Source organism: Zosterops lateralis, assembly GCF_965231275.1.
Source record: "Zosterops lateralis genome assembly, chromosome: Z".
Classification (NCBI taxonomy): Eukaryota; Metazoa; Chordata; class Aves; order Passeriformes; family Zosteropidae; genus Zosterops; species Zosterops lateralis.
In genome coordinates this window covers 8,783,133-8,808,202 of record NC_139800.1, presented here as the reverse complement: position 1 = coordinate 8,808,202, position 25,070 = coordinate 8,783,133, and the positions used below count along the sequence as shown (strand labels likewise).

At 41.0% G+C, this 25,070-nt stretch overlaps 1 protein-coding gene across 4 annotated transcripts in view; it reads left to right on the top strand.

Moving 5' to 3' along the window:
* The window catches only part of MAST4 (microtubule associated serine/threonine kinase family member 4), a gene marked incomplete at its 5' end in the record, with an annotated part of 273,094 nt that overhangs the window by 106,653 nt on the left and 141,371 nt on the right, over window positions 1–25,070 (top strand). For 2 of the 4 annotated variants that reach the window (XM_083883208.1, XM_083883210.1), the window contains one exon: window positions 19,842–19,873. In XM_083883208.1, coding sequence (XP_083739334.1) covers window positions 19,842–19,873 — 32 coding nt within the window. Of the gene's footprint in view, window positions 1–18,962; window positions 19,027–19,339; window positions 19,357–19,841; window positions 19,874–25,070 lie in introns of those variants that run through there. The other 2 variants (XM_083883212.1, XM_083883211.1) reach the window with 2 other exon arrangements.

Below are 25,070 nucleotides of genomic sequence, written 5' to 3'. Positions count from 1 at the left end.
GTTGTTTACTAGAATTTCTCTAAGTAATTTCCACAATGTGTAAAGGAAAAATGTCTACTTTACAGAAGCACAATCTGTGGACATAAGTGTGCTAGGTTTTGCTCTCTCCTCTTACCTAGTTTTCCTGCATGTTTTCACCATGCCCCAGTGCCCTACTGTGTGTCTGGATATACTTTGTCCAAGGTAGGTGTGCTTTCAGAACATTAACGTGGTAGCTACAGAGTAACCTTAGTATTTGCTCTCCTGTTTGGAACAGAAGGATCAGAAAGGGTCTCAGTTGTGTTTCTAGAGTCCCAAGCCACTCTCCTTTAGTTTGATGCTGGGAGAACATCTTGCTGCCCTGGAAGCCCGTCAGCAGCTGGGCTCTGCTGGACACCAGCCCAGCATCCAGAGGAGGGCTGTTAGCACAGACCACATCAGCTCCACCTCTCCCCCTGCAGTGTCTGCCAGCAGTTTCAGCATGCCCAGCTACTTAGAAAGACTTCTCGGCAGATAGTAAGAACATTGCTCTGGTTTAGTGCTCTGTTTTGATTAAAATGTGGCTGGAGAGAGAAGGAAGGAGAAGAGAGAAGAGGAAAGAGGAGGGAGGGATGGAGAGGGAGGAGAAGAGAGAAGGCAAATAAGAAGCACTTCTTCAGTGCCAGCGGGAAAGAAGAGAAAAATTGAAAGTTCATAGTTCTCTGTGATCTGCAGGTCAGTCACATAATCTCCTCCCTCACTGTCCAGGCAAGAGACTGGTGAAGATTTCTAAGATTCTTCTAAGATTTCACTGAGTGGGCAGTACCTAGACATGGCAAGCCTATGAAACTAACAAGCACCTGCACCCATCTGTTCTGACAGCCATGCCTTCTCTTCTGCTTCTCTGATTTTCTTTCACATTTCTCAGTGAAGAATAGATGCCACACCTTATGTCCTAGGCGTATGTGCCTTTTCTTCTCACCCACCCACCACCCTTGCTGTGTTCCTGAAATCAACAGCTGAAAGAACTGTACATCTCTGGTTTGGCTGAAGTAATTTGAGGTGCTATTATCTGTTTGTTTCCTCCTCCTTCCTGCATTTCTTCTCCCTTCTTTAGTGCATGGGTCACATGCAGGGGCTTGGATGATGTGTTTTGGGCTCATGGAATCATAGAATTGTCCAAGTTGGAAAAAGCCTCAAAGATCATCAAGTCCAGTTGTTAACCCAGCACCATATTCACCATTAAACCATGTCCCCATGTGCTGTATTTACATGTCTTTGGAACACTTCCAGGGATGGTGATTCTGCCGCTTCCTGGGAACCTTGTTCCACTGCCTGGCCACCCTTTCAGTGGGGAAATTGCTCCTAATACTCAATCTAAACCTCTTGTGACATGGCTTGTGTCTCATACTTCTCTAGGTTTCAAGTCTGGGAGATGTCATGTTAATCTGTGGTCAGACCCCACTCAGACTGGCCCAAAATCTGGATTTGGCCTTGGAAACTCTCCAGAAAGTTTTGGAGCAGGGGTATTGGCTGGTGAGATATAGGACAAGGTGGCATAGGAATGCTCATGGGACATGTCCTTGAAGTGGACATGAGAAGTGTGGGAAGGCAGTTTTCAACACCTTTTTTTCAGGACTGTTGGGGCTGTAGTGAGTTACTGCTGTATGGGCCGAGACTACTCAAGAAAAGGAAGGCAGGCAAATCTGTCCTGAAGCAGGTACTGCAGCTGATTGTGTGCTGGTTGGAGGAGAAACCCTGAGCAGATTTGGCTGGGGAGAAGTATGGCACAGTACACCATTTAACAAAAAGGGGAAAACACTGTATTCTTCAAAGGCTCATCTCTGTTCCAAGGACATGCTTCAGGCAGTGTGAAATCCTCTGTATTTACTATTCAGATGACTATGAAATTAAAGTAGGGAAGTGCTGTTAGCTCAGAGCTTCTGAGAGACAAACTGCATCTTTCCTTTGTATTCCTGCTTGCACTTGAAGAGCAATTGTTTTCTGTCAGTCACCTGCAGACTGCTGCAAGTCAGTAGGAGTGTCATCAAAATCCATCTTTCCTGTTGTGTGGCATTGTCACCCTTACAAGTAGTTGCTGTGACAACCTGATTAGCAGCACTCCCCTCGAAGGAATCCATTTGCAGAGCAGCTGGTGAAGAAAGCCCACAACTTTCTCTCATGAAGTTGTAACTTGGCTGGGAAAGTTGAACTCCAGTAATGTCAAAAGGCAGCAGCAGTGCAGCCTCTCTCCCAATCCCACCAGTGATTTAAGCTGCATACTTCTTGTCTCTCTGCAGACACACTTGATACAATGCCTTTTGACAGCCTCCTCAGCCACCTGGGCCTGTGGATCAATGAGCATTCATCCTTGGGCTATGGGGGAGCGAGGATGTTCTCCTGATCAAGACTAGGAATATGGCTGAGAGTCAGTTATACAGGAAGTTCCAGGGTAGGAAGCTGTAGAAAGGCAGAACTTCTCCAGCTGCTTATTTATTTATTGCCTCAGGAAGAGCTGCCAGTTGTTCCTGGTGGTACACGTGCACAGAAGCCTCATAGCTTATGCTAAAACAAAAACTGTTTTGGCTGCTTTTAGACCAAAGATGGCAATCTTTGCCATCAACAAATCTCACATGCTTTTCTTTCAGCTTGTTAATTCATCTTTCTAGTTTTAAAAAAACATGCTGTGCACACACGCACGCACATCCACCCCTCCCTACACCAAACAAAAATTTAAATCAAACAAACCTGTTGCTTTGACAATTTTGAAAATTTTGTATCTTGGCACTGTAATGACTGGGATCCCTTTTATTCCTTTTGCCTTCCTGTGCAGCAGCTGTTTCCCCAGGTGGCAGGATGTAATGGAAACTCAGGCTGCACAGCTTGCAGGGACTGTTCTGTGTATCAGGGATGCTGTTTGGGCTTGGGGCAAGACCATTACAAACTTGTAAAGCAATATTGGTTTGTGCCTACATTCTGCTGGTCTTTGTTGTGGGGTTTAATTCTGCATGTCCTGAGTTTCCTGCATCTGCCTCCGAACCTCGTGGTTATGGGAGAGTGGTTGTATTTTGGAGACTTGGAAGCAAGGCAGTGTGTCTGATGAGAGCAGCAGCAGTGCTGAGTGAGTCAGAGGACACTGAGGTACAAACTGTCCAGAAGATCTTTCATCTGTTGTCAGCTGACTGCAGTGATTCACTTGGTGTCTGCTGGTCCTGAACCCTGAAGTGCATTTTTGGGTCAGTGATTTGGGTGACCCAGAGCAGCAAGGAACATGCTGTATTGACATAGTGAGACTAATGTTTCCTGAGGGGAGAGGATCTTGGCCTGTCCTGTCAAAAGAGAGTAAAGTTGTTAAGATATGGTGCTGTTAACCTGGCCAGCTATTAGCTCATGTTTGATCTCATGCAAATCAGGGGAAGCTAAACTTGAACAATTGTACAATCATAGAGTGGTTTGGATTGGAAGGGGCCTTAAGATCATTAGTTCCAATAATCCTGCCAAAGGCAAGCACATCTTCTGCTAGACCAGAACTCCATTCAGCTTGGCCTTGAACACATCAAGGAATGGGACATCTACAATTTCTCTGGCCAGCCTGTTCCAGTGCCTCGCCAACCTCACAGGAAAATCTTCTTTCCTAATATCCAATCTAAACCTGCCCTCTTTCGGTTTGAAGCCATTACCCTTTGTCCTCTCACTATATGCCCTTGTAAAAAGCTGTCTCCATCTTTCTTAGACTCTCTTCAGCTACTGGGTGACTGCAGTTAGGTCACTGTAAATCTTCTGTTTTCGAGGCTGAACAATCCCAATTCTCTCAGCCTTTTTTCATAGGAGATGTGCTCCATCCTTCTCAAAATTTTGATGGCTTCCTCCGGACTCACTTCAACAGGTGAGTTATCCTTACTGTGCTGAAGACCTCAGAACAGAGCACAATATTCCATGAGGGGTCTCAGCAGAGCAGAGGGGCAGGATCCCCTCCCTGGCCCTGCTGCCCACACTGCTCTGGATGCAGCCCAGGACACGTTTGGCTCTCTGGGCTGTCAGTGCCCATGGCTGGGTCATGTCCAGCCTCTCCCCCAGCAGCACCCACAGGTCCTTCTGGGCAGGGCTGCTTTCAATGTGTTCATCCTGAAGCTTCATACTGGAAGTTGCCCGAACTCAGGTGCAGGATGTTGCATTTGGTCTTGTTAAAGCTCATGAGATCCCCATGGTCCCACTTTTCCAGCTTGCCCAGGTCCTGTGATGGCTTCCTGTTTTTCAGGTGTGTCAGCTGCACCACTCAACTTGGGGTCATCTGCAAATTTGCTGAGGGTTCACTTGATTCCTTTGTCTGTTGTCATTAAGAATGATATTAAATAATGCTTAAGGACACCTGAGGGACATTGCTTGTCACTGTCCATTGGGATTCTGAGCCACTGATCACTGCCCTCTGCATGTGACTGTCCCATCCAATTCCTTATTCACATAACAGTCCACCCACTGCACCCATCTGTCTCCATTTTGGAGAGATGGATGTTATAGGGGAGTGTGTCAAAGACTGTAGAGAAGTGCAGATAAATGATACCTGTAACCCTGCCCTTGTCTACCTACTGATATAGTCACTCCATTAAAAAAACGTGAGGTATAGAAGGTGCTGAGACATTGGGGATTCTGATTTGTCTGCTTGACCTACAGAGCAGGGTTCTCAGATTTATGTGGAAGCAATACAGATGTAATCTCTAAATAGCTTTTGCTGTATTACATTGCATTAATTTATTTACATTAGCTGGTCATACATTGAAACAGAAGCTTAATATAAAGGGTTGCTGGTTAATTTGTTTGCTGGAGCTTTGTAGTGGATAACAAATGTGGACACAGGTAGCCAAAGTGGAAGAAAGTGCTCTAGTATTAATGTTCTGAAAGACGAAATAAAACATGTGTTTATAAAGCTGTGGAAGTTAACAGTCAAATAAAACCCAATTTGATATGGGAGCATGGAATTGAGAAGGAGTTACAAGGGAAAGCATTCAGACAGTTTTCAAACTCTTTTTGTGTTTCAGTGCATAAATACAGCTATATTCAGATTAGGCTGCAGGTATAAATTAGGAACATCTGTCTGTAACAATTAGGAAGGTTACCTAGAATTTTGTTAGCTTGGAAAAAAATGCTGTAGAAGAATGAATTAAATAAACTCCAGACTGATTGTGAAGAGAGAAGACATTTCAGCACAGATAGTTTGTTTACTTTTCCACGCATTCTGGTCTGTACGCTATCAATTAATTACAGAGCAAAGTAGTCTTCCCTCACTTCATACTGAACAATTTCTGCAGGAGTTTTTTTTCTAAAATCTGATGCTTGCTTATGAAGTAATTTCTGTATTTAAACCAGAAATTTATTGTACTTTTTGAGCTGATAAATTTTTTCTACTGTGGTTTTCTCTTAGTGGGTCATGATTTGTAATTGTAAAGAAATAGTTTGGTGTTGAGAACCATGCTCTGCTTGTTATACCTAGACTTTAAGTCTTAAATAGTTGAGAGGTCTCATTAAAAATAATGATTTATGTATGGCTATTGATAATATATGGCTAGATGGTTCAGATGCTATTTTATATCTTTCTAGGCTCCACCTGAAGTATGTTTTAAGCCTACACCCAAAATTTTACTGCTTTTTACCGTAAAATCAACACAAATCACAGAGTCTTATTGTTAGGGTAGGATATTAATGTAATGTATTCATCACTGGATCTGCTCATATAAAAAAGAAATCATATAGTAGGCAGGGGAGTGCAGAGAATGAGGCACTATTCCCTAGCACTGCTCTCTGGCAACAGCTGACAGAAGGTTGATTTGGTGGCCAATTGATTTCTAGAAAGTTATGTTTACCAAAGGTTAGAGAGCCTGGCAGATGTATAAATAGAAACAGAAGATATGTTACAGTCAAGTATTATGGATGGCTCCTCCCTGGTAAGTTAAGAGTGTCTTCCTTATGAAATTATTCTCCTGACGAAGTAAGTCTGTCAGGAGTGTAATATTCATTGCATTAGATAGGTTTTGTAACACTTTACACCAGACTGGGGAAGAAAAAATCCACACTACTCCCTTTTCTCCTAACTAAAACTCCAGTTCTAAACAAGGCAATACCAAGTTATAATTAGATATTTTCAGCTGTTACTTCAGATGTGTGATCTCCATCTCAGTGTTGCTTGCATGCTTCCCAGTTGATTAAAAATAGAAGTAGCTGTGGCAGAAATAGTATTATAAATAGTTTGGGTAGAATAAATGCTAGTATGTATGCAAAAAATATTACAGAAGTGTAGACAGTCTTAAAATATGGTTAAATTAGTCAGCATGCAACCTCATTTAGGTGTGGAATGCATAGTACACACACAAAAAAGGGGTGGAATGGGACCAAATTGTGAGCTAGATTTTGAAATCTCTGCCTAGAACTGGGGCAGATTAAGTGTTGGGTCACACCAGTGTTGGGAAGTATTTCAGCCATACTAAGATAAGGTTCATGTCTTCAAAAGGACAGGTGGGGGTTTTTTTTACCACAGAGAACTATGTTATTCACAGGATCATGTAGTTTAGAAAGGACCTTGAAGGCTGTTAGTGCAAAACTTTGATGGGTCATCACAGCCAGTGCTGTGTCCAGACAGTTCTTGAACACGTGCAAGGGTGGTGATTCCACCACCGCCCTGAGCAGCCCATTTAACTTAACAACCCATTTCTTTCTGATATCCAACTTAAGCCTCCTCTGCTGCATCTTTAGGCCATTTCCTCTCATCCTGTCACTTGTTGCCTGGGAGAAGAGGCTGACCCCCCCTCTTGGCTACACCCACCTGTCAGGCAGTTGTGGAGAGTGATAAACTCACCCCTGAGCTTCCTGTTCTCCAGGATAAACAATCCCAGCTCTCTCAGTTGCTCCTAATAGGACCCACTCTCTAGACCCTTCATCAGCTTTGTTGCTGGATACACTCCAGTACTTCAGTGTCTTTCTTGAATCGAGGGGCTCAGAACAGCAGAGGATTCAAGATGCAGCCTCAGCAGTGCCCAGCACAGGGGGACAATCCCTGCCCTGCTCCTGCTGCCCACACCATTGCTGATCCAGGCCAGGATGCCCTTGGCCTTCTTGGCCCCCTGGGCACACCCTGCCTCATGTTCAGTCACTGTCACCAGCACCCCCAGGTCCTTTCCAGCCACTCTGTCCCAGCCTGTGGCCCTGCCTGGGGCTGTTGTGACCCAAGAGCAGGACCCAGCCCTGGGCCTTGCTGAACCTCCCACCACTGGCCTCAGCCCATGATCCAGCCTGCCCAGATCCCTCTGCAGAGCCTTCCTGCCCTCCAGCAGGTCAGCACTCCCACCCAGACTGGTGTCACCTGTAAACTGCCTGAGGGTACACTTGGTCCTCTCATCCACATCATCATTAAAGATTTAAACAGCATTGGGGCCAGTACTGAGCCTTCAGGAGCCTCACTGGTGACTGTCTTCCAATAGGTTGTGGCACCTTTGTCCCTAAAATTGTTGTCAGCTGGTGTGCAGTCAACCAATCTCACACATCAAGCCAAGAGGTATTTGTTTCTTTCATGTTTGTGCTTAGATGAGTGCTGTGTGGTAAATCTGCAAAGCTAACACCCATTCTTGAAACTTTGCACTGTATATCCACTTCAGCAAACAGAGGCATATTGGGTACACGTTACCTAGTTCTCGTATTAATTAGTATTTTACATTCTATTGGTTGAATGGTACTTCTCATGCTGATTAGTCTGCATGCTCAGTCTTGCTCTTCTTTTGAGTCAGTGGGTTTCTTGATCCATGAGTCGAGGGTCATAATCCCCCCACCCTGAACTGCCTTTCACTCTTTTGTCTCTTTGTGCAGCTGCTGATTGAGCTGGAGTTCACAGGAGCCTGAGGCCAGGAGGCTGTGAACTGGCACCGACCCCTTGCACTACAAAGTGCATGAGGCTCTGTGCACCAGCCAGGTGACAGAGAAAACAGCAGGAGCTGATGACTCAGCAGAAAGGCCCCAGATTGCACAGGCTGTAAAAGCCCAGGTGGTCCTTTGTTCAGGGTCCTTCCTTTGAGGCTGTGGGGCCTGTTCCAGGGGTAAGCCAAGATCATCACCACTCTCTGGGCCCAGCTAGTTTTTAACCCAGTGAGGAGTGCACTTGTCCAAGGTGTGGACTGACAGCTCCTCCAGCAGAATGCTTCAGGAGACAGTAGGCTCTGAAGGCTTTGCTGAAGGAAGACTACATCCATGGACTTTCTGTCACTCCCCAGGCAGGTCCCCTGATCATAAGAGGGAATCAGGTTGGTCATGCAGGAGCTGCCTTTCCTAGATATGTGCTGGCTGAGCCTGATCCCTTGGATGTCCTGTATGTGGCATATGATCACATTCAAGGTCATCTAGTAACCTTCCTGGACACTGAGGTACATCACTACTCATTGACTGATTTTACCTACTTATTGTAGGTAAGCACAAGAAACGTGGTTTAGATGAACAGACAGTGGGGTGGACCAAGGACTGGCTGAATGGCAGAGCTCAGAGGGTCAGGATCAGGGCAGGAGAATCCAGTTGGAGGCCTGGAGTCAGTGGTGTTCCCCAGGGATCAATACTGGGGCCAGTCTCACTCAGCTTGTTTATCACTGGACTGGATGAAGGGATCCAAGGTACCTCAGCAGGTTTGCTGATGATACAAACTGGGGCAGTGGCTGATACACCTGAAGGCTCTGCTGCCTTTCAGCTGGACCTTGGTGGGCTGGAGAGTTGGGCAGAGAGAACCCTCATGAGGTTCAACAAGGGCCAGTGCAGGGCCCTGCCCCTGGGGAGGAACAAGCCCCAGGACCAGCCCAGGCTGGGGCTGCCCCACTGAGGAGCAGCTCTGCAGAGAAGGACCTGGGAGTCCTGGTGGGTCTCAAGGTGACAATGAGCCAGCAGGGTGCCCTTGTGGCCAGGAGCCCCAGTGAGATCCTGGGCTGCACTGGGAAGAGCGTGGCCAGCAGATCAGGGGAGCTGATCCTTCTGCTCTGCTGGGCCCTGGTGAGGCCACACCTGGAGTGCTGTGTCCAGTTCTGGGCTCCTCAGAGAGACAGGGAGCTCCTGGAGACAGTCCAGTGAAGGGCCACAAAGATGATGAGGGGTCTGGAGCATCTCTCTTACAAGGAGAGACTGAGAGAGCTGAGCCTGTTTAGTCTGGAGGAGAAAAGACTCCAGAGAGGGGATCTTGTCAACATATATAAATATCTCAAAGGTGGGTGCCAAGAGGATGGTGCCAGACTCTTTTCAGTGGTGCCCAGTGACATGACAAGCAGCATTACCATGAGGCAGGACTTACTTGTGTTGAGAATGGCAGAACAGTGGAACAGGCTCCCCAGGAAGGTCCTGGAATTTCCCTCTCTGAGGACATTAAAAACTCAGCCAGACATGTTCCTGTGTGCATCTTGCTCTAGGTGACCCTGCCTTGACAGGAAGATTGGACCAGATGATCGCAAGAGATCATCCAACCCTAACTGCTCTGTGATTCTGTCATCTTCACTAATGAAATTAGCATGGAAGATACACTGATGCTTTCCCTGACTCACATACCTTGGTGGCATGACTGCAGGAAAGGTGAAAGCTGATACATTAGCCTTCCAGTTTAATAATATAAATCAGTACATGAAGTGGGAGTAAGTGTTTATACTATTGCCTCTTGCAGACTTACTTTAGGACTGGCTTGTCTCCTTCTGGTTTAAAACCATCAAGGAAGTGTAGAGAAAAAACTACTGTTGGCTTTCTTTTACATTTGTTTCATGTTGACTAGATACAAATCTGAAGGTGTATCTTCTATTCTCTTTCTATTTTGTGAAGGTCTTTTTGACTAGTTGCACAAGAAGTCTGTGCCTTTGGAAAGTTCTTCCCATTAATTAGCAGATATTTCATGACAGAAACTTGCAGATAAACATATTAGCCAGAGATACAAATTCAAGTAACCTTCACTGATCCTGTTAGACCTTATTAAGATGGTGTAAATAGGATTATCAGTCAAAGGTAAAAGGAAATTTAAGAAATGTAATACTTGCAAAACTTAATACAGTTGCTGATGTGATTTACTGTAGTTTCACTTGAATCATTTTGCCATATTGGACAAGGAGGGGAATGAAACTGTCCATAAAATGGCAATAAACCAAAAAGACTATCTGGGCTCTAATCTCATTTGATCTAGAGTGTTAGTAGTCCAAATAAAAACTATAAAATATACCTGACTTTATTGCTGGCACATACAGAGGGACCAGGTAACGATATAAATTGTGGAAAAGGATTTAAAGGATTTATCACAGTTACGTGTTTGCTTTTTTTATGGAAGAAGGATTGTCTATCCGCTGTGGTTTTTAGCTGAAAACTGTGTCTAGGTGCTTTATGTCAAGACTCCAGAAATTCCTACACACAGTGGTACAGCACTGGTCTAGTAATATGTATTGTTTTATCAGTGATTACTCCAATGAAGTTGTCAGTATAAGGAAGCTGGGGTTGTGCCCCAAGGTAGTTGCTGCTAGACATCAGCTTCCTCTCTACATCAGAGATTTTAGACCTGAGATTGATAACAGTAGATGTGTGTGTTCTTGCACACATTTTGGTGCTTTCAGATAAAAATGAAAACAGCAGACTGATAAGGTTTGTGTTATGTTCCCTTTCTGATAGGGAAAGAAACGTTTAAAAAGAGCATTGAAAATTCCCAAATTGCATTTTTTCCTGCGTTACTGTGGTGGATACCCAAAATTGAGATTGCAGCTAATTAGAGAACCTGGATAACATCAGCAGGGTGAGCACTGTAATATCAATATGGATCATGGGATTTTTGCTGTATTATCTTTGGAGAGGTTGAAATCAATTTTTCTTGATTTGGAGTGTGTGTTGACTGGTAGTTGACTATTCGTGAAACAGTTCATGCTGGTGATGTCCTCTTGCCTACCGTATAGAAAGAGGAATAGTGACAATAGCCTTCTGCAGTTCAGCAGCAAACAAGTGTGGAAAACAGGAAGGACAAGGCAGGATATGGAGAAAAGGCCCATGAACAGCTATGTTTGGATTAATCTGGTTTAGGGGATCTTCAAATTTTTCAGGGTATTTAAAGCCCTGTAAGAAATTAAGCTTCAGCTGAAATTGAACAAGCTGGAAAGTCAAATGTTAGGAAAAATGTGTGACTAGAGTTTTGAAGTGAAAAAATTAAGTGTGCATTTTGAACTAAGTTGTTTTCAGAAATGGGATTAATATTTACCTAGTTGGTCTCCAGACAGTCTCACTTTTTCCAGTGTAACCCTTGCTTGAGGACTTGAAACTTCCTTTCCCATCAACGTATTACTAATAAGTTGTGTGGGATCAGCTGAACTGATCAATAAAAACTGATTGAGATGTCAACATTAAGCAAAATCTCTAATTTTGAGAGTTTTAATTGCATAAGGGGCAGAAGATCTGGTATCATAAATAGAACAAATAAAAAATATCCTTTTTGTGCAAGAGAAATATCTTTTGAAAGTTAAAATGTAATGTTTTGTCATTGCTGTCCCATGTGCTTTTTCTGGGTGAAAAAGTGGGGGTTTTGTGCCCTTTGTTTCTGTTTTTCCCCAATTATTTTCTCTTATGAGTGAAGAGCAGCTGCAGAGCTCAGCTCTCCTGGTCTGAGAGTGGCATTGTGGGCACAGCAGTGCTTTCACCAAACTTTAACTTAGTCCCAGTGAACTTTCCCCTTCTGGCTTGATCTCCTCCAGCTGATTATTGTGAACATGTAAAGGTAGAGAAAGGCCTGTATTTTGCTAGTGCTAAGCAGTTCTGGAAGAAAGAACAAATGTATTTTGACTTTTTTTGCCCCTTCTGTCCTGTGCAGAATAACTAACAAAACCTGTTGCAGTCAAAGCCTGGGTGTAGGCAAGGTTCTCTTGCTGAAGGCAAACTTAATCATTTTATCTTCTAGTTACTGATTTCAACAAAAGTCAGCAGCAGCTTCTAAACTGTATAATACAAAACATGATTTGCATCTGGGGAGAGGAAGGCATCTAGATTCTTGTGGGCATAATGGTCTTCAGCAACTGTGTTGTCAAGAAGTGTTGATGCTGGCCACTGTGTGCTGTGGTAGTGTTTTTTTTTCTTTTGCTTTTTAATAGGAGGCAAAATCCTTTGTAAGTATGCCCATATAAAAAGCATTGCTTTCTGTCTGATGAAAGAACCTGTAGATTCAAACAGAACTTACAGAAATCAATGGCTTTAGTTAAACCATGGATTTGGGGTTTTCTAGTTCTGGTTGACTTTATAATTGTTTATATTGGTTCAGGTGAACACTTGTGCCAGTAGCTGGCATTTTCTGTCTTTTTCTTTTTTATCTCCTTTTCCCTTAATATATGATAACACTTTTAAACTCTCATGTTGGGAATATTCATGTGGACTTGGCAGCTGGAATCTGTTGAGTGTTGGTGTTTCAAGCACTTTGCAGTCCATGCATTTTCTCCATTAGTCACATGGTGATGTACTTTGCCAGGGGATGAAATAAACTGTAGGACAGCAGGTCAGAATGAAGCGTAGATTTTCTAACACTGTGTTAGATGATTTTGTGACCTTGGAGGTGGAGAGTTCATTCCGAGTTTTCACACTTTTTTTTCTTAAAGAAACGTTTTGGGTTTTTTTTTATTTTTTAATTGAGCTAGGGCTGCAACATCTAAGTGAGGTGGGCAACACTTAGCGTTAAGTGGGCAACAATCACTTAGGTAATATTTTGCTAGTATGCTTTACTCTGTGTTATTTGAAATAAGTAAAGATCACTAGAGGCCACTAGAAAGTGCATGGAGAGATTTACAGAGTTAATGCTGACAACAGTTAAATTGCTCTCTTTTCAGAAGGGCTTGTGCTTCTCATTGAAAGGGCATTTTCACCTTTTACTAATTACAGTAGCTACTATCAAATAAGATGTGCTGCGTTATCGTCATAAGACAGTGGCCACTGCTGCTTTTCTGCTTTTCATGGAGAACATGACATCCAGCAGAAATAATGTTGTTAAGCATAGTTTGAATAATTCTTAACTGCATTCCTGCTTCTCCTGTGGTCAGTAGATTACTGATACAGTTTGGTAGTTGTGTTTAAAATTTTTTTTTTTTTTTTTGGTGATGATTTGGTATGTCCCTGAAGCATTATGTTCTCCATTGGGGTAAAATAGGCATACCTCATTTTCTGTGTTGATGAAATTTATTTCCATAAATGGTATGTTTGTAGCACATTTGATTTACTTATTTTTTTACTAACTTTATTTTTTTTTCCACTGGTCATGTCAGTTTGGTTATTTTTTCTCTTTCCAACATTTAAAGATGATACTCAAAACTACTTTGAGTGACTGACTCTTTCCAGGTTCCTGCTACTTTCTCTGAAGAAACTGTTGTAGTTGTCTTGTGTAAAAAAACCCACAAAAACCCCTGATGTAACAGTTTTTCTTTGTTTTCTGTTAATTTATTTCAAAATTTAGATGGGAGTGTTATTGTATTTTATCACTTAACAATGTTTAACAAGGTAAACCTTTTGCTTACCAAAATGTTATTACCAATGCCATAGTTGTCTTCAGACTATAGTGCATTTCCTAGGAAAATACTTACTGTTAACTCATGGAATCTTTTTTAAATGTTTCGTATTCCATATGGATCAGTGTTTTTAATGCTATGTGAGAATTTCTAGAATATTACATAAAAAGCAAAACACATTTAACTGCTGCTTACTTAGTTGAGTCTAGTCTGTTATAATCTTCATGTTGTATCTGGTTCATCTGTAGGGAAATAGGTTATTTAAATTGCTCTCGTATGTGATAAAGTGATTGCTTTCTCTGTATTATATGGTTTTTATATACAGCCAGTTTGGCATTTTTTGATCCAGCAATTTGTATTTAGATTGATAATGCCGAGCACCTGAATATTCCTTTTACATCAAGTCTCAGAACACAGAACTGGCACAAAGATAAGTTTCTCCTTTGAAGGATACAGTCAGCAGTACCTGTAACAAAAGCAGGGAAAGTTAACTAAGGAGATAAAAATGAATTGCATAGAGCACACAATATTGAATTAAATAAATGTGGCTTTTTCTGGCCAAGTTGGAACTTAAGTGCCTTTTCACTTCTACAGTATATTCCCATTACAATCTGTGATGATATTGCTAATTTGCAGCTTGAAGTTTGGGGATGTGAGGGGAATAAGTTATCATGCAAAATAACATCTTTAAGTTTTGAAATGCACAATTAAGAATGTGCAGAATTAAGAATTAAGGAACATTGTGTTTTGTCTCAAGTAGACTGCTGTCAGGATCACTGTCTTGTGGCAGGGGAACTGTGAATGGCATCTTTCTTCAGTAGTGGTAACTACCTTCCAGAGGTTTACAGTGCAGAAGTGGCAATTTCTGTTGATGGAAATGCTTGTGGAGAGATAATTTGTGATTTAATTGGTGAGAGTACACAATAAGCAAGTAAAAACCCTGGTAAAACTGTTGGCTGTGTCTGAATGAGTGGAAAGAATCTATAAACCTCCAGCTGAAAGGCAGAACTTCGGACTTTTCTGTAAGGAATTGATAATGACTGGTTCCTTGCCAGCAAGTGTGGAAAAGGAAAGATAGTGATCTTGATTTATGTTACCAGTGAAGAAGGTATTGGTACAGTTTTCCTGAGAAAAGTTCATACAGAATTGCATCTTGGACAAGACCAGAACTCAGACTGTGGAGAGGTAAATGTTCCAAACACAAACTCACTTGGGTCATCTGAAAGGAAGAACAGTTTTGTGGTTACACCTGTTTTTAGACAAATCAGATCCAAGTGAAGATATGTTGACTGACAAAGACAAACCTTAATGTATATTCAGCATCTTTTTGAAAATTGGTTAATCCTGTGTTCAGCTACAATTTTTAGGGTCAACAGCAACTCCTAAAATTCCATCCTGATGTTCACAGATTACCATTTCTGAGGCAAAGGCTTACTATTCTTGGAAACAGGGAATATTGTAAGTTGTCATAGAAACAAAAGACAGCTTTGCAAGAGAAACAAACTTATAGTGGAAGATGCACATTTGGTGTGAGACACTAACACTTGTCATTTGTTGTGCTTGATCTGTCTCCACACAGAGGTTGCTGCTCTGTGATTCAAAAGAGCCAAATGCTGGTAAAGTTGGAAGCAATAAAATAAAAAGCATAACCTGCCACTGACTTGCTTAGAAGGTATTTAGAATGGATTAGTGCAATGACTTGATATATTAATCTTATAAAGAGGTCAAGATTAGCTTGTAAAAACCTCTTGCACAGTATAATACCTTTCTCTGAGTGATTGAAACAATCCTTTACTTTGTTATTTGCACTGCTTTCTTTCCTTATTGCCACATCCAAATGTAAGATCTGCTGTCATCCCCCCAGCTTATCTTCAGCAAAAACATAGTAATTACTTACGAAGAAATCCTTCAAATTCTTTCCTCAAAGCAGTAAGTCTTGCTGTCATTGATGATGATAAGAAGGTGAATTTTGTGCCATTGTTGATTTTTTTCCTTCCTACTGTTATTAATGCAGTGATAATGCTACAATTTTAAGCTGTTAAGATCTAACACAGGTTACCAGAAAGCTGTCAGATGTTTACAGTTTATGATGGATGGGTAGAGCAACAGTGCTTAAAAAAAAACCCCCTCTCCTCATATTAATCTTATTATACTTAACACCTCACCAGCTGAAGAATGTCTAACTGAAATTTGTTTTGAAAAGGTGCACTTTTCCAGACTACTTTTATGAGCAACTCGAAACTCTGAAAGACTTATTGAATATTTGAATATTGCAGTTGTTGGAAGATGAAGCAGATTTACTGTGATTGTAAAATCAACCTTGTATTAACAATATTAGCTGTGTCTTTCGTAGTTTATGAACATTGCAGCTTTTTATTGGTTGTTTAAAATTGAACCAGTAACAAGTAATAAGTTAATGAGCTTTTTTCTTCCTTGCATATAGAGGATGAAATTCAGTATTTTAAATTTTTTGTAACTTGCTGGTAATCTTTACAAGGAATGTGAAGAAGTTAATGTTTTCTAAGTCACCTCTTTTGTTCAAATCTATTTACACAGTTTTGTTTTTGATATTTGTAACATATGTCTAGTTAGTAGGGTGTGGGTAGTAGGCTTTGGCCCAGAATAAAGTTAACTTTGTGTTTTATTTGTTCAATGTGATCTGTTTGTAAGGCTGAATATCTGCACTGTGGTGAAGATACTGAACTTGTGCATACTGAAGCGTCTTAGAGGTGTGTAGGACCAGAGGAAGAATGATAATTACTGAAATAATCAAAAAGCATTGTTCTTGTCAAAACATGTTACTGATAGTAAAATGCACAGAGTTGAGACTTTGAACTGATTAATGAAACTGCAATTATATTCAATATACCTGGTTCTTAATGCTACATCACAGCAATTTTGCACAGATCTGTTAAACTTGAGGCAAGGTTTATTATATTTTGTGAAAATAGTTTTTGAGACACACAGGGCCTCAAGGGTGAGAGTCTCTGGTCCATTAAATCTGCTTTGGTTTTTTCCAGTGGAATGAAATAGCCCTAAAACCAGCCCAACTTGACCTGGCCAGAGGAGGATTCCATGTAGGACAAGGGCAAAAGAGCACAGTGGGATTCTCCGGGGCAGAGCTGGTGGCTGAGAACATGCAGAGTCATAGTGAAGGCATCTTTTTCTCTTTTCAATGCCCCAGGTGCTTGCTCCTAAGTATGTGATCCAGAGGTCCTGACCCTGCTAAGTTTTACCTTCAGCAGTCTGCATGCACTGGATGCTGAGCAGTGGAACTAGGGCAGACAGGTCTTCTGGGTCTTCTGCTGAGGCTTTCAGAAAGGAAATACTGAACTGCCAGAAAAGTGAAGTTGATGCAGGTGATTTGGAGTTTGACAGATCTGAGCTGGAGTGTGGTGAGCCTAAAGAACTGAGTGACTTTTGGTTTGATATCATTCGTCCTTTTCTAAGCAGCTGTGACAAAAACAGCTGGAAGAGGCAGGGTAAAAGTGTTGTCTTTTGCTTTTTAGAACAAATAGTGTTTTGTGTAGCTAGGAGATAAATGATTTCTCTAAGCTATAAGCCCCATGTAGAGCACATTTGTGCTTTTCCCCCCTGTTTTGTGTAGAGTCACTTGTGGAGCTGTGCTGTACAATTGCAAAGCTACCATCATATTGGTGAGCCTTCTCAGGAGGGAGAAAGTCTGTAATGACACAGACAATAATCTGTTAATTCCTTCAGACTGTGGAAGAGTGTTTGGGGTGGGTGGATCCTAAGTAACTCCAAAAAAATCATGTAGGAGCTGTAATAATTTAGTCTGATCTGAGAGAGAAAAATAAACTTCAGTTTACTATGTTTTAGATTACTTTTTATTTTCTTGGAGGTACTTCAGCTGAAGAAGCATGAGAGAAGTGACCTTTCGTTTTAACTGCATGGTTGTAATAGACAGGAAAAATGGAAAAATGAGGCTAGAAACATTATCCAGGAAGGATATTTGTTTTATTTCAGTACTTTTTTCGTTTATGTGTATGTTGTTTAAAATCCAGTCTTGGAAATGCAATGTTTTGTAAATCGTCCTGTATGAATTGTGTACTGAAGGTTTTGCTTTATTTTTTCCTTTATATGGGGTGGTCTTGGCAATTTTTAACATCTTTATCAGTGAGCCATTATTCTTTTGGAACTTCATTTGATAGTCCAAAGTAGTGCTTGAGCATGGCACGCAGGAAAATGTGCCAAGAGACTAATGTGACTTCAGGTGTCTACTGAGGCCAGAGTCTCTTGTTTGCACTGCTGTTTATCATTTTATAATGATAAACTACAACCAAAATTCTGATTGAATTAAAAAAAAAAAAATTAAAGTACATGTTGCAACTCAGACTCATGTATGATTCCTGTTCCCACTGTTTGGCGGGTTTCCCACAAGCATTGTCTGTTACAGTATGACAGTGCCTACCATTACTAGTAAAGTTACATGATAGAAATAGAACACAATGACATTGTAATATTGAAGAAAAAAAAAAAACACAAAGGGAAGTACGTGGGTTCTAACTTGCAGTAACATTTTGTTCATGATGAATGTGACATTTTAAATTGAGGGGAATTACTCAGCTTCATAATGCAATATTGTATGCAGGTGTAACTGTTCTTTTGTACGTAAGCACATGTTATGCTAAAAAGATGTTGTTTTAAAATGCAAATTCGGAACAGTTGCTGGAACTTCCTAGGAAGTACAAGAATTAGTTACCAAGGCCCCTAATTCTGCTCTCCTATGCCTTTGCATTACGATGTCTAATTGCATTGTTTCACACTATTTTTTCCTTCCTCATTCAGTGAACAGGATGGGCGGTGCTCAGGAATTGAGCTGCTACTTGATATTTTAGTCCTTATCATTCAGTTAGCAGCCCAGGCTTTATTTACTGCACACCATTTAAAACTCTCTAAAGAATACATAATTATTCATTCCCTTATGGCCTTTTATCTAAGGTGCCTGGGTGAACTATTTTTGTCCATTTGATTGTATTCTCACATGTGTTTTCTGGTCAATACCTATAACTTTCTTTGCTGTATGAATAAATGCATGTGCACATACACAGAAGGCATCTATATAGTTTATTTACTTTTGGAAGAAAATTTTTCAGTTACTCCCTTTGGCAACTTCTAGAATGGAAACCGAGTCTCTGTTACATACTTAAAAACAGCTTTTTGTGAGGTCATTGTAAATAAACATTAAAGAATGCAATTAAATTACTAAATGCATCCAGCCATATAAGCTAAACCATTAGTGTATGCAACCTTGTCTTTCAGCAAGCATGATGCCCTTCAAATGTATCTTGACTGTTGTACCCTCTAGGTCAGACAAGTTGTCCTTTTATTTGAATGCAGTTGATTCTCCCTGCTGGGCATGATTGCAAAGATAATGCTTAACTGAAGTAGCATTCAGGTTCATGTGAGAAATAAAAAGAAATTACGGTAATTGAACAGTGGAACAGATTGCCTGGAGAGGTTGTGGGTGTCCATCTTTGCAAAATGTTCAAAATGATGTTCAAAACCCAACTGGAATAATCCAGTTGCCTCTGGTGTGAGTAGGTTGGGCCAGAAGATGTCCAGGGATGCCTTCCAAACTCAGCTATTCTGTCATTTATACAATGGATAACAGTATATACTTGTGGTATATATATTTTGTCGATGGGCAAAACTTTATGGATCTTGTGGCTTTCTTCTACAACAACAGTAAAATGCTTTGCAGTTTCCATTTGACTAGCAGGCTGTCTTGTCAGTGCCATAAAAAGTTGTTTAACTGTTAAACTGTAGTTTGACTATTTAACTGTTCTCAGCAAAAGCTGTAGAAAAGTTTGACAGTGTTGTTTCTGTTGTTATGCTAGTACTTTGCAGAAGATTGTAATAAATTGTAATTATTTATTGTGGACCAAACTTATGTACTTAATCTTTTTTTGGTTTTAGGAATGCAGTGTAGAAGGCTTGGTGGCAATAGTCTCCTGTTCAGCTTGTGATCCTGTTATTAACAATTTTTGCAAATTATAAGTGTTAGAAAGAACTTAGTTTATCTTTGTCAGTGACTCTTGGAAATATTGATTGCAATTAATGCAATTATTGCATCATTGCTGACTGTAAGGCTTTTCCTTAAAGTCTGTTCCTTGCTTGAAATGTTGTAATACTGCTGCTACAAAAAGGTATAGACTTTTCAAAATTCTAATGTTAATGTTTCAAATAAGAAAGGAAGGTGGTACATGTAAAATCTGTAACATCTTTTACTGTCCCAGTATATGACTTTCATTTCTCTGCTACTGATGGGGTGAGAGGATTGCTCTCAAAAAGACCACCTCCAATTAAAATATTTTATTGCTAATACACTGTAACTTTTTTCTGTTGCAGAAAGAGTTGAGCCTTCCAAGAAGAGGAAGTTTGTAAGTACATGAAGTTTTTTATGAAGTTTTTCTCTATTGTGCTTAGATTGTAGTATGTATTTTTGACAGTTTTAGAATAGACTAGTTTTCTTTCCAGTGTAGTTAGAATGGAGGTTAAATAAGGCAGTAGATCTGCCTTAAAATACATATAAAGAAATTAAACCTGTGAGTTGTGCCAGTTACCATTTTTATGCTTGTCTTTTAGAGAGGCTATTGTGAGGGATTTCCAAAGGGATGAGAAGTTCTTAAGTTCAGGTTTTTGTTTTGTATTAAAGATTTTTATTGTTAAAAATCAAGGAAGAAACATGCTTGTTTTGTGAATGTTATAAAAGAAACCTGTCGTGCTTATGGAACTCTGTGACAAGTCCTGTGGATGAGAAGGTAGGAAAAAAGAATGGATGTATAGGATTGTTAAACTACTATTTTGATTATGGAAATAAAGACTATCTATTATTGTGTCAATTGTTACTTAGTTGTAATAATATGTACTCAGATACTGAATTTAATTGTGCTTTGCTGAGATTTTTATACCTTGGCTTTGATTCTTCAGTGGTTTTGAGCTGTTTGGTTTTGAAGCTTGTATTCTTTATTTGCATCTAATTTCTTACTCTGTATTAGTAACTTGTTGAGAAAGTGTTGGGATAAGAAAATCACAAAATGTCTTAAGAAGCAAACTGTTCACTTACTGCTTACTTTTGAAAATAATACTATGAGATGATCTGTAGATTATTGGTGACAACGTCTTTTGAGTAAAACCCTGTGCCCTTGCACAAGAGGGCAGTTACTTGGTTTCGACTTGATAGCACTGTGTAGCTTTTGGTGATAGTAGGTGAGGTATGTGAATAGCTGAAACTGTAACTGCTGGGAAAGTGCAGTGAAGTGCTCTGGTATTCTGACTCAAAGAGCCGTACCAGAAGTCTGTACTTAATAGAATATCTGCTCTGTTGGAAAAGACTCTTGTTTTAGGTTTGGATGCAGGAGAAGTCTTATGCTAGAGAGTAAGCAAACCCATTATGTAAGAAAAGTCAAGAAAATAGAAAACTAGTTTCCTGTCAAGTATTTAATTATTTAAGTATTTCAGTGACAGAGAGAAAAACAGCTAAAGAAAATGATTTTTGGTGCATTCTTTTGTGTCCTCGGTGCTTTATATTAACCTGAAAGTGTTGTGTGGGTAGAAGACTTGCCTCTGTTAAAGTTAATGGCTAAACTGCTGTTCACTTCAGCCAGAGCAGAAAGTGGCTCTTGGAACTTGACCTTACTTAGGCTTGCTAGGATGTTTGACATTGAATGTTATTAGTCACTTTACTCCAAATCTGAAAAATTACCACAGCACAATCACCTCAGTTGCATTTTGTTTCAGCTGATCACTGAGATGTTAATGTGCTTTCTATGATCTTGCTGAGGCTTTATTAAAGTATACTAGAGAACAGCACTGTGTCAGCATAACCATATCCAGTTTCTCTGTCAAACCAAAGTTTCTCTGTCACTCCCCTCTGCAGCTGGACAGAAGCAAGAAAATGCAATGAAGGGTTCATGTGTTGAGATAAGGACGGGGAGAGATCACTCACCAAATACTGTCACAGGCCAAACAGACTTGAATTGGGAATATTGATTGGATTTATTACTAAAAGAACCAGGATAATGAGAAGTAAAATAAATATTAGGAACACCTTCCCACAGCTCTCCATTATTCCCAGGCTCTTCCTTTTTCCTCTCAGTGGCACAGAGAGACAGGGAGTGGAGGTTATGGTCAGTTCATTACATTATTTCTGCTGCTGCTCAGGGAGAGGAGTGCTTCCCCTCCTCCAGCCTGGGGTCTCCCCCATGGGAGACAGATCTCCATGAACTTCTCCAATGTGAGTCCATCCCATAAGCAACATTTCTGCATGAACTGCTCCAGTGTGGGTCTCTTTCCACACTGTTGGTGCTGTTGCTGAGGCACAGCCTGTTCCAGTGTGGGTCCCCCAGGATCACAAGTCCCACCAGGACCCTGCTCTGGCACGGGCCTCCCATGGGTTCACAGCCTCCTATGGGTTCACAGCCTCCTGTCAGGCACCCACCTGCCCTGGCCTGAGTCTCCTCCAGGGGCTGCAGGTGGATCTCTGCATCCCCAGGGACCTCCACGGGCTGCAGGGGCACAGCTGCCTCACCATGGTCTGCACCAGGGGCTGCATGGGAATCTCATCAGCTCTGGTGCCTGGAGCACCTCCTGTCCCTCCTTCACCAGCCTTGGGGTCTGCAGGGCTGTTCCTCTCACATATTGTCATTCTGCTCTTCTCTGACTGCAATTACACCTGTGCAACAATTCCTTTTTTTCCTTCTTAAATCTGTTACCACAGAGGTGTTGCATTTCATTGGCCCAGCCTTGGTGAGCAGCAGGTCTGTCTTGGAGTTGGCTGGCATTGGAGGTGCCAGACAGAGAGAAAGCTTCTACCAGCTTCTCACAGAAGCCATCCTGCTTTTAGCTCCCCTGCTTTCGTAGCTTTTGTAGCTCCCCTGCTTTTAGAACCTGGCCATGCAAACCCAATTTTAAAATTGCTTTAATAGCACTTAATTAGAAGGGCTCATACTGCTGAAGTTAGCAATAGCTATCACATCAAGGATTGTGTGCATGGGCTGTGTTGGCTGCTGTATTTGTATATTATATAAATGTTGACATGAAGATTGAACTTAAAAATGTGAAAAGTCCTATGTTTTCATTGTCATAGACATGTAAAGGTCCTGAACAGTTCCAGGTAGGCACATCTCCCTCTGTCTTTTGGAGCTTCAGACCCAATGTCATGGCAAGGACACAGCTTTAAACAGGACAGAGAGAGCTATTTCAGGGGTGAGCAGTCTTAGCATAGCTGGCATAAACTGAGATAAAGAGTCCTGGTTGACTGAGAAGAGCTTTTCCATGCTCGGAGCACCCCCTGGCTGTGTTGGCACAACTCCTTCTCTGGACACAGGCAGAATTAATCCAGGCTGCAACTATCTTCATGCAGTTCCTTCAGCATGTTAAATTGCCCAACTGCACAAATGCCTTTCTTTCTGGCAGCAGGGTGCAGTGGCTTGGAGGCAGGATGAAAGGATGGGAGCTTTCTCTCAGGCTGACTCCAGCAGGAAAACTGGCCTCATATAAGCTTAGCATGATTGTAAACCTGCATGGTTGTTAGTATCCCACTTTGCAAGTCCACTGGAAAACAAAACAGGAGTATATTTTTGCATCTTGGTAGAATATTTCTATTGATTTGCTTATTTCCACTAAACACTTCCAAACCCCAGCACAAGCTCAGTTGGTTAGATCATGGTGCTAATAACACCAAGGTTGTGGGTTTGGTATCTGTATGGGCCATTCACTTAAGAGTTGGGTTGATAATCCTTGTGGGTCCCTTCCAGCTCAGTCTGTTCTGTGATTCTGTAATATCAAGGAAAGTACTTGTGTTTAATGTTAAGCCAACCTCAGAAGTACAGATTTAATTTGATCAGAATTAAGGGTTGCTGTTTTGAAGCACACAAATCCTCTTATGAACTAGGGAATGCCTTGATAGCATCTAATCATCCCTATCCATTAGACATTCATAGTGTATCCAGCTGAAGTAGGTAGCCACAGATGGTCTCTCAGTGTGTGTTAAGCAGGTGAGTTTCCATCACTGAATTTAAGATGTGAGTGTCCTTATCCTGATTCATTTTCTTACATACTAGTGGGTTTCAGAAAAATTAGAACTTTTTATGGACAGAGAGCATGAACTCAAAGGTTGTGGCAAAAAAATCGCACTCAGCTTTGAGTAGGTACATTCTGGTTTAATTTACCCTTCTCCTAAAAGAACATTTACAACAGGCTTCTCTGAGGTGGAGAAGAGCCTTCAGGAACAGCAATATGTAGGAAGTGAGTAACTAGAGGCAGTTTCTTCTTTTGTTAGAGCCTCAGTGCTTAAACTATGTGCCCTAGAAGCAAAATTCCTTATTTTTCCAGACTAAATATGTTCTCTTTCTGTCATCTTTTGTTTAATCTTTCAGTTTTTGTTTGATTTGGAGATGTATCGCTTTGATGCATCGCTTTGATTTATTTTTGCTGCATCTATCTTTCTCCTTACTGTTCTGAAACTAGTTTCGGTAATTATAAAATACAGACTCAAGTACCAGCAATTATATAATTTGCTTGCACAAATGTCAAAGTTGGTCACAGAATTTTCATAGAATTAATTTATGCATTTCAGTGAAAGAGTTGATATCCTTGGATAATAGCAACATAAGATTGTGTCCCGCCAAAAATTCAAGATAAATAGTAGTTAAAACTACTGCTTACTTAAGTGCTTGATTAAGTAGGTTTCAAGAAAGGCAAAACCAAGTTTGTAACAAAGTTTTTTTATCAATGAGAAGTTTTTCCCTTCGGGAAAAAGTGGGAATGATTCATAGTGTGGGAAAAAAAAAAGAAGAAAGCTCTTCGGGCCTGTGTCATGTAGATGGACAAAACTGGAACTTGATTGACAGTTTCTGTGTGTACTTAGGCATCTACATCATAAAAAATTCGCTATGTTCATAGGCCTATGTTCAGCTGTTACCTTAAATTTGGAGAGTGGTGTAGATTAATTATTGTTGCCAGGTAATGAATTTCTGCATTCTGGTATGGATGGATTGTGCTCCAGTAGATATTCTCCATAGCCCGAGTTTTATTCTCAAGTTGCATATTCTTTAGTGTTATTACTAGCATTGTTTCTGTCCTCAACTTTCAAGGGTTTTCTAGTGCTGTCACTGAGTGAATTTTTTTTTCCCTGCATCTCTTGGATTCCTTGTGACTGACAGTGAAATTATGTCTTCTGTATAATTTAGGAGCCAACAGTTAGTATAACATAACCCTTTCCCCTCACAATCTTGCTCACTTCAGCCTCCATAAATTCTGTGCAAGTGTGCTGCCCATTGTCTGTGTTTCCTTCTTTTAAAGTTGTGCAGGTCTAACAGGGAGAACTGTGGCTCGTGCAGGGTGTGCTGGGTGGCCTTGCTGCCACCTTCCTGTTGTCAGTGCATGGTCCTTTGTGCTGTGCAGAGCACTGCCCTGATTTGGATGTAAACAGCACGTCCCGTGGTGTTTTATTGCTGTTAGCTGTGTCCTTGGCTAACAGCACAGGCCATTCTGGTTATTCTTGTTCCGTTGGGTTTTTTGGTGCTTCCACGCACAAATTTGCATCCTTGTTTTGTTTACACCAATATTAATATT